At 37.7% G+C, this 14,118-nt stretch overlaps 1 protein-coding gene across 1 annotated transcript; it reads right to left on the bottom strand.

Annotated features, from left to right (window-relative positions):
* Nucleotides 1-910: 910 nt before the first annotated feature.
* Nucleotides 911-7,271, bottom strand: psmc4 (proteasome 26S subunit, ATPase 4). The gene is made up of 11 exons (XM_079894126.1): nt 7,174-7,271; nt 6,023-6,121; nt 5,686-5,872; nt 3,971-4,117; nt 3,752-3,861; nt 3,571-3,664; nt 3,064-3,231; nt 2,409-2,485; nt 2,107-2,275; nt 1,460-1,515; nt 911-1,337 (listed from the first exon to the last, which is right to left on the bottom strand). Exons 1-11 carry the CDS (start codon nt 7,207-7,209, stop codon nt 1,224-1,226), a joined length of 1,257 nt encoding a protein of 418 aa, XP_079750252.1. The 5' UTR covers nt 7,210-7,271; the 3' UTR covers nt 911-1,223.
* Between the last annotated feature and the right edge of the window lie 6,847 nt (nt 7,272-14,118).

Genomic DNA, 14,118 nt, shown 5'->3' with positions numbered 1-14,118 from the left:
CGATTTTGTCTTTAAAAGTCATTTGCTATGTAGTAACCTTTAATTTGGAGTAGAAACAGGTGGAGTGACTATCCTTTGCTCAGAGCTGATCGGTCCAAGTTCGTATTGCAACCTCTTACCTGGAACATAACCTGTCCCAGAGCAGGTTTGCGTGGAGCGTAATTTACTATGGCGATGAACACTGCTAAAAGCCAAACCACTTATATTGGGCCTAAAATCCAGGGTTGGCACCTGGCTAGCCACCGAAACCGGCCTCATGGTATAGGCCCCAGGCCAAAACATGAGTCTGATGGACTTGTTCTCAAGCCACTTCTTGGTTGTCTTTGCAATTTGTGCAGGAGCATTAATTTCTTGTTGAAAAATAACATCTGGTCATTCCTCTTTAGATAACTGTTCAGTTGTTGGAATATTTTACAATGCTCTCCTGTACTCCAAAGCATTAAATGGCTTTTCAGTGAAGCAGCTCACAATGACACCTCTTTCTGTGGTAGAGATGCATTCATTACTATACTTCCATCATGCAACTCACTTTACCATGATTCATCACTCAACACAACTCTGCTGAACCAAACTTGACAAATTCTGTCAAAAACTTCATTGTCTTTGGTGTTTTTCTGAGACAGCAATGGCTTTGTAAGTAGTGCATTTGCTTACATTCTGCTAATCTCCTTGACAATTAAAAGAGTTTAGCCATTTTGGGCCCAACCCATTTTTTTTTGTGTATATATTAAAAAAACATTACACTTTGCAACATTATTATGTCCAACAACAATTACCTCTTGCAAAAAAAAGTGTTAGTATCAGCAGGGTGAAATCTGTGTATTTGTCAAATATAAATGTTATTTCTAAAATTCCTTTCATGTCTGTGCTGAAAATCACCTAAACTATTATCTCCCAGCATTCATTAGGGTTGTATTCAAAAACATGTTTATTTAGAGTCATTATGGAAACATTTTTAATGGTTGTCTTTGTGGTTGTCTTTCTTATTCACTAAACAGAATACATAAAATGCTTACAAGATGTACATGTTTGTTTTTCCATCCATATTTTATATAATGTAAATCTGAAACAATCCTTTGAAATCAAAGTCCCAGTACAAGCAGTGTAAACCCTGAAGGTTTAAATCAAGGTTCAAGTGTTATGTCCTCAACATTACACTGTACGTACAAATAAAGGCTGAAACAAACAAAGTAAAAGCTAATGCCGATATCTAGTTGAGTATTCTATTTGTAGAACTCGTGTTCCTGCTCGTCTTTCTTGATAACAGTCTTGTAGGCCTTCTCGAAGTCCTTAGCCAGCACAATATAACGGTTCTCACGGACAGCCAGCATTCCAGCCTGTAGACACAAGAAACGAGATTGATCAAAACAGAAAACATATGCTTGCTGAAGAAATGTAATCACAACTAAAACATCAATAAATAAACCAGTAAAAATGTTTCATCTCTCTTCTAACTCACCTCCTGGCAAATTGAGTTGATATCTGCACCAGAGATCTTGTCAGGCCTTGCAACATCTGCATTTTTGTTAAGTGCAATTATAAAATAAGTATTTGGTCTTGACAGTCACGTATAACAGTCTTCGAATACAAGAGATTCAGTACCATTCAAAAGTTTGGGGTCAGTAAGATTTTTTTAAAGAAGTCTTTTATGCTCACCAAAGCTGCCTTTATTTTCTCAAAATACAATAAAATAGTAATGTTGTACATTTTTTATAACAAATAACTTGTAAATAAAATTATTTGTGATGCAAAGCTGAATTTTCAGCATCATTAATCCAATCTTCAGTGTCACGTGAACCTTCAGAAATTGTTTTGCTTAATGTTTTTGTGGAAACAAACTTTTTTAGGATACTTTGATGAATAGAAAATTCAAAAGAACATCATTTAAATAGAAATCTTTTGTAATATTATAAAATGTCTTCACATCCATAAAATATTAATATTTTCAAGAATTATTTTACTGACTCCAAACTTTTTTTCTGAAAAAAACTTCTCTCATATTTTCTTCTACTCGCATGTATTGAGTTTCCCTCATTTCTTCTTCTAAACGATTAAATGTAATCATATTCATAATGAGAAAAACATAATTTAGGGTCAAGAGGATACAGTCCTCCAGATCAACCTCCTCAGAGAGGTTCATCTTGCTGGTAATGGTGGTGAACACCAGGCGTTTCTGTCGACGGTCAGGCAGAGGGAACTCAATCTTACGGTCCAGTCTGCCTGGGCGCAAAAGGGCTGGGTCCAGTGTGTCAGCCCTGTTGGTGGCCATGATAACCTGTCAATGAAAGAATAAATCACAATGTCAAAAAAGGCTGATACTGTATTAGAGCAGAACAGAACGAAGAGAGTAACACTATACCACACATTCATAAAAAACAAGAAATGACAAAAAACATTTTTTTGCTAACCTTCACATTCACATTCTGGTCAAACCCATCCATTTGATTAAGGAGCTCAAGCAAGATTCTCTGCACTTCTCTATCAGCTGCAAACATGTATAAAAAATATTTTTAGTTCACATTAACAAATCTCTGTTTATGGGATTAGTAGACTTGAAATACAGTGCATAACTTGTGTCCCTAAATATCTTCTTCAGGATGCCATGAAATGAGGCATGATTGATGAGTGAATTATGACAATTTAAATTTTTTGGCTAATATGTACACTTCTGTTCAAACGTTTGTGGTCAGTCACTGAGGTTGCATTTATTAGATCAAAAATGCAATAAAAACAGGAAAATTACATTAAAAATAACTTTTCAATTTGAATATATTTTACATTTTTATTTCTTTAATGGCAAAGCAATTACATTCAAAAAAGCAAGTTGTTATTCAGCAAGGACGCATTAAAGGGATAGTTCACCCAAAAATGTAAAACTATCCCTTTAATGCGTGCATCCTTGCTGAATAAAAGTATTAATTTCTTTTTAAAAAAACTTTGACCCCAAACTTTTGAAAGGAAGTTTTTATTATTCATAAAAAAGTTAATACCACATATCTAAAATACCCAAGCAAAAGATTTGAAAGGTAACAAAAGTTAGAAAAACCTGAGAGGGACGCATACCTCCAGTCTGTGCATCAAAACGCTTGGTAGCAATGGCATCAATCTCATCAATAAAGATGATGGCTGGGGCATTCTCTTTGGCCAGTCGAAAGACATCTCGCACCATGCGTGGACCCTCTCCAAGATACTTCTGCACAAACTCAGATCCCACCACACGAATAAAGGCCGCTATAGAACATAAAAACACAATTATAACAGTTGTAATATAACCATGCGCTTCAGATCTAATAATTTTTACATCTATGTTCAGGAATGAACTTCAAAGCTCAATAAAGCCGCTTTTCCACCATCAGGCCGAACGGTTCTATGAGCGGTAAAGAATGGTTCCAGTTATATTTCCACTTGAGCTTGGTTTGGCACGGCACGGTTACAAACTGTTCTCGACTTGGAATTCCCGTGCTGGTAGAATGTGTGTAATGGATTGGTCACTGACTTGCCAGTTTCTCTGTAGCTGACCTGACAGTGGAAAAGCAGCTATTGACAGCCTCTAGCCACAACTGAGTCTACCTGTAGTGTGGTGAGCCACAGCTTTTGCCAACATAGTCTTGCCACAGCCAGGTGGGCCATACATGAGCACTCCTCTAGGTGGGTCAATACCAATCTGAGAACAACAACAGAAAGTGAGTGGACAAACAAAACTGCTACACACCCACTTGTTTTCCACAAGCACTTGAATGCACATGCTAACCTGTTTATAGAGCTCAAAATGTGTGAGAGGGAGCTCCACGGCTTCCCTCACTTCCTGTTTCTGGATGTCCATTCCTCCGATGTCTGCGTACATCACATCTGGCTTCTGATCTAGGATCAGGTAGAGAGGAAGCGCATTAAAAGTAAAACAGAGGCGCAACTGACTCAGAAGTGGGAAATGAATATCATAATACAGGATAAACAAGGAACTGTTTGATACCTGAAGTGAGCATCATGATGCTGCTGTCAGCCTCTGGAGGCAGAACGTCCACCAGAGCATTGCTGTGCTTGTGCAGCGCAACGGAGGCATTGGGCTTCAGCAGCTCTCTGTCAATTGTGCTCAGAATCCGAACATAATAATTGGACCCTGAAGGAATTAAAAAAAAAATTACTGTTTTACAATTACTGAAAGCCAAATTGTGTAGTATCAAATGACGAACATTTACAATGTCATAAAGTGTCTAATGTACACTTAAGCATTTGGCAGATTATTTTATCCAAGCAACTTAAGGCCTATAGTTAACTATAAAGATAACTATAACAATAACTACATTAGCGTCGACACCAGCAGATGATATCGTTCTGTTTATTCTTAAAGGGGCTATATGCTTTTTTCTGAAATTTAAACTCGCGACTGACACCTGTGGCCAAAAAACAGAACTGCTCTTCCTTTCTGCTCGCTCGTACGTGCACACTTTACAAGTCATCCGCTGCAAAGAAGTCAACATTATGTTTACTGAGGTAAGAACAGTCAAATACATATATTGTTGACTAGCGGTGGTGGCAGAGTGATCTGAAACGTTTAACATGAACGCGCTTGACGTCACATCCGCAGACAGCGCGGGAAAAATCCGACCCGACAGAAAATAGGAAAAATATAATACAGGCTTATAGGTGCACCCACTGTGAGCGGACAAGGTGTCAGTATGCTCATCAGGAGATGTTTGAGTCATAAATGGTAAAATAAAAAGGCTATTGTTACGTTTATTTTGGGGAAAGAGTTGCATATAGCCCCTTTAAGGCCCTGATATACTCTCGATTAAGTTATTTTTCATTCTTCTTAAAAAGTTCAAAATACATATACTTAGCGAACATCCTGATGCTGCCCACATTGTTGAGAGCGCCATTTAGATGAATATGTAAATAAATATGCAGCGTGTTTTCCTCTCAATGCCAATAACTAAGAAAGCACCTGATCATAGCGATGTGGATATGTTTGCACAAGCTCTGCAAATTGGCACTCCAGTTTATTCAAATATTTTATACAATGTATTGCTTTAGTTTAGAGCAAGCGGTATTAAACGTGAAAAAACATTGCCCGTGTCTCTTTCAATTAGAATTAGAAGGCTGAGGCCCAGAGCCACACGTGCCTACATCGTCGTCACAGAACAATGGTTTGAAGGTGTTTACCAGCGGGAGCGAAATTTTCTTGAAAGTTTACTTTGGCAAGCTGTTTCGGACTCTTAAAACGCATTTCGTTTTGGCCTGATTTTGTTCGAAAGGACGTCACAATTTCACTTGAAGTATATATCAGGACCTTTAGTGCACTCTGCAGTTTTGTCGCCTGCCACTTAAAATGCTTAAGCTCTTTAAAAATTGGATGGATTCTGATTGTCTGTCAATATTTCTATCGTTCATCAGTTGGAAAAAATCATTCTGAAAGTGATTCCAATGATATCGTTTCTCTGTGCCGTCATCTTTACAGTTGTGGTATGCACTCTGATATTCTTTTATATTTGGAACAATTTTTAGAACTATATCTTTTTTGTAACAGTTATCATCCTTGGTGTGAACGGACCTTTGCAGTGCTTTCAATATCAAGGTATACATCTTAAATTACATTATACACGTTAAAGACATTTTGAAACTTAAGATAGAGTAAATTAAAGTCTATGGATGATACTGTAATTAATACTATAAGATCAGTCCTTTTACCTGTGGTTGAACCCACAATGGCAGTATTCTGGTCGACTGCTTCCAGGAACTGTCCAATGACCAGAGGGATGCTCTGTATCCTCTTCACCTCCTCTTGGGCATGAAGAAACTCCTTTTTCAGATTCTTCTGTTCATCTTTAATGTATTCCTCCTGCACCTCCAGAAACTCTAGCTCCTGCTGCAACTTCTGCCATGTGGAAATGAGGGCCAGTTAACATTGGTGAATACATGTCAACAAGTGGGGTAGTGTCAAAATTCAGTGGACAATATTGTGAAAGACAAGTAGCATGTCAATAACGCACAAAAAAACAAAACAAAAACTCACAACCATACAAACCTTATATCTGCTGTAAAGGTCCTCCAGATCTTCTGGTTCAGGGGCCAAGAAAGACAAGCCGGTCTGGGGCCTTGAATTCAGCAGGGCCGGCACATCCTCCTGTAGGGGGAAAAAAGATCACAAATATGTAGATGCAAGGCAATATTTCATGAACACACAATTAAATTAAATCTAAAAGACAGAGATTTTTTATAATAATCAGGGTTGGAAATGGGGGGTATATCTGTTCAAAAATATAAAATATGTCCTCAACTAGCGTTGCGACGGAAGCTAATCAATCAAAACTAACTTTAGCTGAAAAATAACTTTATTAAAGAACCGCTATAAAGCCAAAACAATCTCTGTTACCATAAATTATACGTTTATCTCTGTAAAGCTGCTTTGAAACAATCTACATTGTTAAAAGCGCTATATAAATTAGGATGACTTGACTAGCGTCCCCTAGTGAATCTCTGCCATTTCCATTACTTATATGAATAACTATTATTATTATTATTATTAAGCCCCTGACTTTTTAGATTTAACTTTATTAATAATTCAAAATAAACAATTATCACACAAAATTAGAATAACATGCATAACAGATCATAAATTAACTTAACGTTATTCAAACTGTTATGAGCATCAAGAAACAGATAAATTATTTATTTATTCATACATTTCAAATTTGAAAGTAAATGCACTACAGTTCTGTTAAGCATTATATAAGGTGTGTTAAAAAATAGTCCTTATAAGATGTTAATAAAATGACAAATACAATTGCTATGCTACATAGCTAACCTATAGGTTAACCGATGTATGTCATGTGGCTGTGAACGAATAAAGAAATATTTTCATAATAGTTATATACAGCTCAAATATGATCAAAAGTAAATATTTGAATTTGACAGGTTAGCAGTGAGCATTACTCTTCTGTAAATTAACGTGAGAACACATGCTAACGTTAGCCGCTGTCAGAGAATGGCATGACTGAGCATTTGCGGCGAGCTGAATGAATCGGCATCTTTTCACTGTTTATTTTAAGCTTTAGAGTTGTGTTCTTGCTATATATATGTTTTGTTTGCATAGAAGAGAACTTATTAAAGATAATAATGATGTATATGCCAGCCCTGACTTCGTAAAATGCTTAAAAACACAGCATAACATCTCACCTGAGGTTTCTCAACCATCACTCCACCGTCCTCCATGTTTGCTTGCAGCAACTGACGTCACGTCGCAGAATATATGTGAAGTTCCGTCAATAATCACCGGGTCCTAAAGGACTCCGCTTCTAACGCAATCCCAAGTAGAATTGTAACATTATTAGGAAACCTTGGATTCTCCCCTCTTAACCAACAACCTTTCATAGTGATACTGTATTTATTGAAGATATTAATATTGCAAAAGATAACATTAGAAGTGTAAGATATTAAAGAAAAAATATTTGTCAGTGTTTTGGTCATCTATGAAAACATTCAGTGGAAAAAAGGAATGTTCAATAACAACAAACACATTTTTAGAAATAATAAAGTAGAGAGGTGTCCTTTAAAATTGTACACAGAATTTACCCTGTTAAGGGGTTAGGCTAACATTTCAATTTGGAAGACTTGTGTGAAATGTGTGGTGTTGCTAAATAATCTGTAATCCATTGTTTCTTTGTATTTTCGAGATTTTTTTGGTTGGATGTCTCTAACTTCATTTTAATCTGTATGATGTCGTTTTCTTTTTTTGTACAAGATTCCACTGACTCCAAAATAACTTTTAATCATAACTTTTTATTTTACTTGGAAAATATCACACTGTGGAGAAATGGGCTAAAGCTAAGCCAAATTGTGAACATTTTATAAAAGAAATTAAACAAAATGGCACTACTTTGGATATTAAAAACAAAAATACTTACAAAGCATTTCGTCACTTTAACTTCTTGTAATTTTTTTTACCTCTGGCATGAATTGTTTTTCTTTATACACTCCTCATATACAGCGGGGGAAATAAGTATTGAATAAGTCATCATTTTTCTCAGTAAATATATATCCAAAGGTGCTATTGACATGAAATGTTCACCAGATGTTGGTAACAACCCAAGTAAGCCATACATACAAAGAAACAAACAAAAATAAGATAAAAAATTAAGTTATGTGTAATAATGTGAAATGACACAGGGAAAAAGTATTGAACACATGAAGAAAGGGAGGCGCAAAAAGGCATGGAAAGCCAAGACAACTGCTGAAAACGTACAGTAATTAAAAAGCAATCCAGCCCCCTGTCAGTGGAAATTAATAACAGCTGGTTCAGTCCCAAATGATGGCCTACAAAAAGGTATCATTACCAAGGTGTCACACAAGACACATCTCATGATGGGTAAAAGCAAAGAGCTGTCTCAAGACCTTCGCAACCTAATTGTTGCAAAACATAATGATGGCATTGGTTATAGGCGCCATTCTAAGCTTCTGAATGGTCCAGTGAGCATTTTTGGGGCCATAAAACGGAAGTGGAAAGACAATAATTTCACCATAAATTTGCCTCGACCAGTGCTCCTCGCATGATGTCTGATAGAGGAGTGAAAAGAATAATCAGAAGAGTTACTGCCCACTAGGCTATTGGGTATAGCTATTATTTGCAATGTGATATATATTAGAACCTCAGTGTGTCAGAAATATGGGGGGAACAGAATCCGACGGCAAAAAAAACAGCAGTCGCACTTGAACTCGGGTCGCTCAAAGCTAAAAAAAAACATATTGTCAGGGCACTGACCACTAGGCTATTGAGGCTAGAAGTTTGCTACAATTTGATAAATATTAGAACCTTATTGTGTAATAAACATGGGGGGAACAGAATCCGACGGCAAATAGTTCAGCTGTCGAAATCCGTTTCCCCACCCCAATGACGAGAGATGTTGATGTATCGGCTTAAAATATGCTTATTCTATTCTGTGTGTGGATGGAGCTTAAACAGCATCAATTTGATAAATATTAGAACCTCAGTGTGTCAGAAATATGGGGGGAACAGAATCCGACGGCAAAAATAACAGCTGTCGGACTTGAACTCGGGTCGCTCAAAGCTAAAAAAAAATATTACTGTTAGGGCACTGACCACTAGGCTATTGGGTCTAACTATTTGTTGCAATGTGATATATATTAGAACCTCATTGTGCAAGAAACATAGGGGGAACAGAATCCGACAGCAAATAGTTCAGCTGTCGAAATCCGTTCCCCCACCCCAATGATGAGAGATGTTGATGTATCGGCTTAAAATATGCTTATTCTATTCTGTGTGTGGATGGGGCTTAAACACTATCAATTTGATACATATTAGAACCTCAGTGTGTCAGAAATATGGGGGGAACAGAATCCGACGGCAAAAAAAACAGCTGTCGGAATCCGTTCCCCCACTCCCATTATGAGAGGTGTTGATGTAATGGCTTAAAAAATGCTGATTTTATTTTTGTGTGTGGATGGAGCTTAACTTGCATCAGTTTAAAGAATATATTTTTTTGCCTTTTATTATGATAGGACAGTATAGTATCAAGAAAGTTGGACGACCCGGGACTTGAACTCGTTTGGCAATAAGCTGAAAAAATTATGATTATCAGTGCACTGCCCACTTGGCTATTGGGTCTAATTATCAGTTGCAATGTGATATATATTAGAACCTCATTGTGTAAGAAACATAGCGGGAACAGATTCCGACGGCAAATAGTTCAGCTGTCGAAATCCGTTTCCCCACCCCAATGATGAGAGATGTTGATGTATCGGCTTAAAATATGCTTATTCTATTCTGTGTGTGGATGGAGCTTAAACACTATCAATTTGATAAATATTAGAACCTCAGTGTGTCAGAAATATCGGGGGGAACAGGATCCGACAGCACAAAAAACAGCTGTCGGACTTGAACTCGGGTCGCTCATAGCTAAAAAAGACATACTGTCAGGGTACTGACCACTAGGCTATTGAGGCTAGTAATCTACTGCAATTTGATAAATATTAGAACCTTATTGTGTAATAAACAGGGGGAACAGAATCCGACAGCTAATATTTCAGCTGTTGAAATCCGTTCCCCCACCTCAATGATGAGAGATGTTGATGTATTGGCTTAATATATGCTTATTCTATTCTGTGTGTGGATGGAAATTAAACGGCATCAATTTGATAAATATTAGAACCTCAGTGTGTCAGAAATATGGTGGGGAACAGAATCCTACGGCAAAAAAAACAGCTGTCGGACTTGAACTCAGGTCGCTCATAGCTAAAAAAAAAAACATATTGTCAGGGTACTGACCATGGGCTATTGAGGCTAGTAATCTGCTGCAATTTGAAAAATATTATAACCTTATTGTGTAATAACCATAGGGGGAACAGAATCCGACAGCTAATAGTTCAGCTGTCGAAATCCGTTCCCCCACCCCAATGATGAGAGATGTTGATGTATCGGCTTAAAATATGCTTATTCTATTCTGTGTGTGGATGGAGCTTAAACGGCATAAATTTGATAAATATTAGAACCTCAGTGTGTCAGAAATATGGGGTTGAACAGAATCCGACGGCAAAAAAAAAAACAGCTGTCGGAATCCGTTTCCCCACTCCCATTATGAGAGGTGTTGATGTAATGGCTTAAAAAATGCTGATTTTATTTTTGTGTGTGGATGGAGCTTAACTTGCATCAGTTTAAAGAATATATTTTTTTGCCTTTTACTATGATAGGACAGTATAGTATCAAGAAAGTTGGATGACCAGGGACTTGAACTCGGTTGGCAATAAGCTGAAAAATTAATGAGTATCAGTGCACTGCCCACTTGGCAATTGGGTCCAGCAATTATTTGCAATGTGATATATATTAGAACCTCATTGTGTAAGAAACATAGGGGGAACAGAATCCGACGGCAAATAGTTCAGCTGTCGAAATCCGTTCCCCCACCCCAATGATGAGAGATGTTGATGTATCGGCTTAAAATAAGCTTATTCTATTCTGTGTGTGGATGGAGCTTAAACAGCATCAATTTGATAAATATTAGAACCTAGGTGTGTCAGAAATATGGGGGGAACAGAATCTGACGGCAAAAAAAACAGCTGTCGGACTTGAACTCGGGTCGCTCAAAGCTAAAAAAAAACAACATATTGTCAGGGCACTGACCACTAGGCTATTGAGGCTAGTAGTTTACTGCAATTTGATAAATATTAGAACCTTATTGTGTAATAAACATGGGGGAACAGAATCCGACGGCAAATAGTTCAGCTGTCGAAATCCGTTCCCCCACCCCAATGATGAGAGATGTTGATGTATCGGCTTAAAATATGCTTATTCTATTCTGTGTGTGGATGGAGCTTAAACGGCATAAATTTGATAAATATTAGAACCTCAGTGTGTCAGAAATATGGGGGGAACAGAATCCGACGGCAAAAAAAACAGCTGTCGGAATCCGTTCCCCCACTCCCATTATGAGAGGTGTTGATGTAATGGCTTAAAAAATGCTGATTTTATTTTTGTGTGTGGATGCAGCTTAACTTGCGCTAGTTTAAAGAATATATTTTTTTGCCTTTTATTATGATAGGACAGTATAGTATCAAGAAAGTTGGACAACCCGGGACTTGAACTCGGTTTGCAATAAGCTGAAAACTTAATGAATATCAGTGCACTGCCCACTTGGCTATTGGGTCTAGTCATTAATTGCAATGTGATATATATTAGAACCTCATTGTGTAAGAAACATGGGGGGAACAGAATCCGACGGCAAATAATTCAGCTGTCGAAATCCGTTCCCCCACCCCAATGATGAGAGATGTTGATGTATCGGCTTAAAATATGCTTATTCTATTCTGTGTGTGGATGGGGCTTAAACACTATCAATTTGATAAATATTAGAACCTCAGTGTGTCAGAAATATGGGGGGAACAGAATCCGACAGCAAAAAAAACAGCTGTCGGACTTGAACTCAGGTCGCTCATAGCTAAACAAAAAACATACTGTCAGGGTACTGACCACTGGGCTATTGAGGCTAGTAATCTGCTGCAATTTGAAAAATATTATAACCTTATTGTGTAATAACCATAGGGGGAACAGAATCCGACAGCAAATAGTTCAGCTGTCGAAATCCGTTCCCCCACCCCAATGATGAGAGATGTTGATGTATCGGCTTAAAATATGCTTATTCTATTCTGTGTGTGGATGGGGCTTAAACACTATCAATTTGATAAATATTAGAACCTCAGTGTGTCAGAAATATGGGGGGAACAGAATCCGACAGCAAAAAAAACAGCTGTCGGACTTGAACTCAGGTCGCTCATAGCTAAAAAAAAACATATTGTCAGGGTACTGACCACTTGGCTATTGAGGCTAGTAATCTGCTGCAATTTGAAAAATATTAGAACCTTATTGTGTAATAACCATAGGGGGAACAGAATCCGACAGCTAATAGTTCAGCTGTCGAAATCCGTTCCCCCACCCCAATGATGAGAGATGTTGATGTATCGGCTTAAAATATGCTTATTCTATTCTGTGTGTGGATGGAGCTTAAACACTATCAATTTGGTAAATATTAGAACCTCAGTGTGTCAGAAATATGGGGGGAAAAGAATCCGACAGCAAAAAAAACAGCTGTCGGACTTGAACTCCGGTCGCTCAAAGCTAAAAAAAATATTATTGTCAGGGCACTGACCACTAGGCTATTGGGTCTAACTATTTGCTGCAATGTGATATATATTAGAACCTCATTGTGTAATAACCATAGGGGGAACAGAATCCGACAGCAAATAGTTCAGCTGTCGAAATCCGTTCCCCCACCCCAATGATGAGAGATGTTGATGTATCGGCTTAAAATATGCTTATTCTATTCTGTGTGTGGATGGAGCTTAAACGGCATAAATTTAATAAATATTAGAACCTCAGTGTGTCAGAAATATGGGGGGAACAGAATCTGACGGCAAAAAAAACCAGCTGTCGGAATCCGTTCCCCCACTCCCATTATGAGAGGTGTTGATGTAATGGCTTAAAAAATGCTGATTTTATTTTTGTGTGTGGATGCAGCTTAACTTGCGCTAGTTTAAAGAATATATTTTTTTGCCTTTTATTATGATAGGACAGTATAGTATCAAGAAAGATGGACGACCCGGGACTTGAACTCAGTTGGCAATAAGCTGAAAAATTAATGAATATCAGTGCACTGCCCACTTGGCTATTGGGTCTAGTAATCAGTTGCAATGTGATATATATTAGAACCTCATTGTGTAAGAAACATAGGGGGAACAGAATCCGACGGCAAATAATTCAGCTGTCGAAATCCGTTCCCCCACCCCAATGATGAGAGATGTTGATGTATCGGCTTAAAATATGCTTATTCTATTCTGTGTGTGGATGGAGCTTAAACGGCATAAATTTGATAAATATTAGAACCTCAGTGTGTCAGAAATATGGGGGGAACAGAATCTGACGGCAAAAAAAAACAGCTGTCGGAATCCGTTCCCCCACTCCCATTATGAGAGGTGTTGATGTAATGGCTTAAAAAATGCTGATTTTATTTTTGTGTGTGGATGCAGCTTAACTTGCGCTAGTTTAAAGAATATATTTTTTTGCCTTTTATTATGATAGGACAGTATAGTATCAAGAAAGTTGGACGACCCGGGACTTGAACTCGGTTTGCAATAAGCTGAAAACTTAATGAATATCAGTGCACTGCCCACTTGGCTATTGGGTCTAGTCATTAATTGCAATGTGATATATATTAGAACCTCATTGTGTAAGAAACATGGGGGGAACAGAATCCGACGGCAAATAATTCAGCTGTCGAAATCCGTTCCCCCACCCCAATGATGAGAGATGTTGATGTATCGGCTTAAAATATGCTTCTTCTATTCTGTGTGTGGATGGAGCTTAAACGGCATCAATTTGATAAATATTAGAACCTCAGTGTGTCAGAAATATGGGGGGAACAAAATCCGAAGGCAAATAAAACAGCTGTCGGACTTGAACTCTGGTCGCTCAAAGCTAAAAAAAACCCATATTGTCAGGGCACTGACCACTAGGCTATTGAGGCTAGTAGTTTCCTGCAATTTGATAAATATTAGAACCTTATTGTGTAATAAACATAGGGGGAACAGAATCCGACGGCAAAAAAACCAGCTGTC

Source organism: Squalius cephalus (assembly GCF_949319135.1).
Source record: "Squalius cephalus genome assembly, chromosome: 15".
Taxonomy (NCBI): domain Eukaryota; kingdom Metazoa; phylum Chordata; class Actinopteri; order Cypriniformes; family Leuciscidae; genus Squalius; species Squalius cephalus.
The sequence above is the reverse complement of the archived record's forward strand: the minus strand, read 5'-3'. Positions and strand labels throughout refer to the sequence as shown.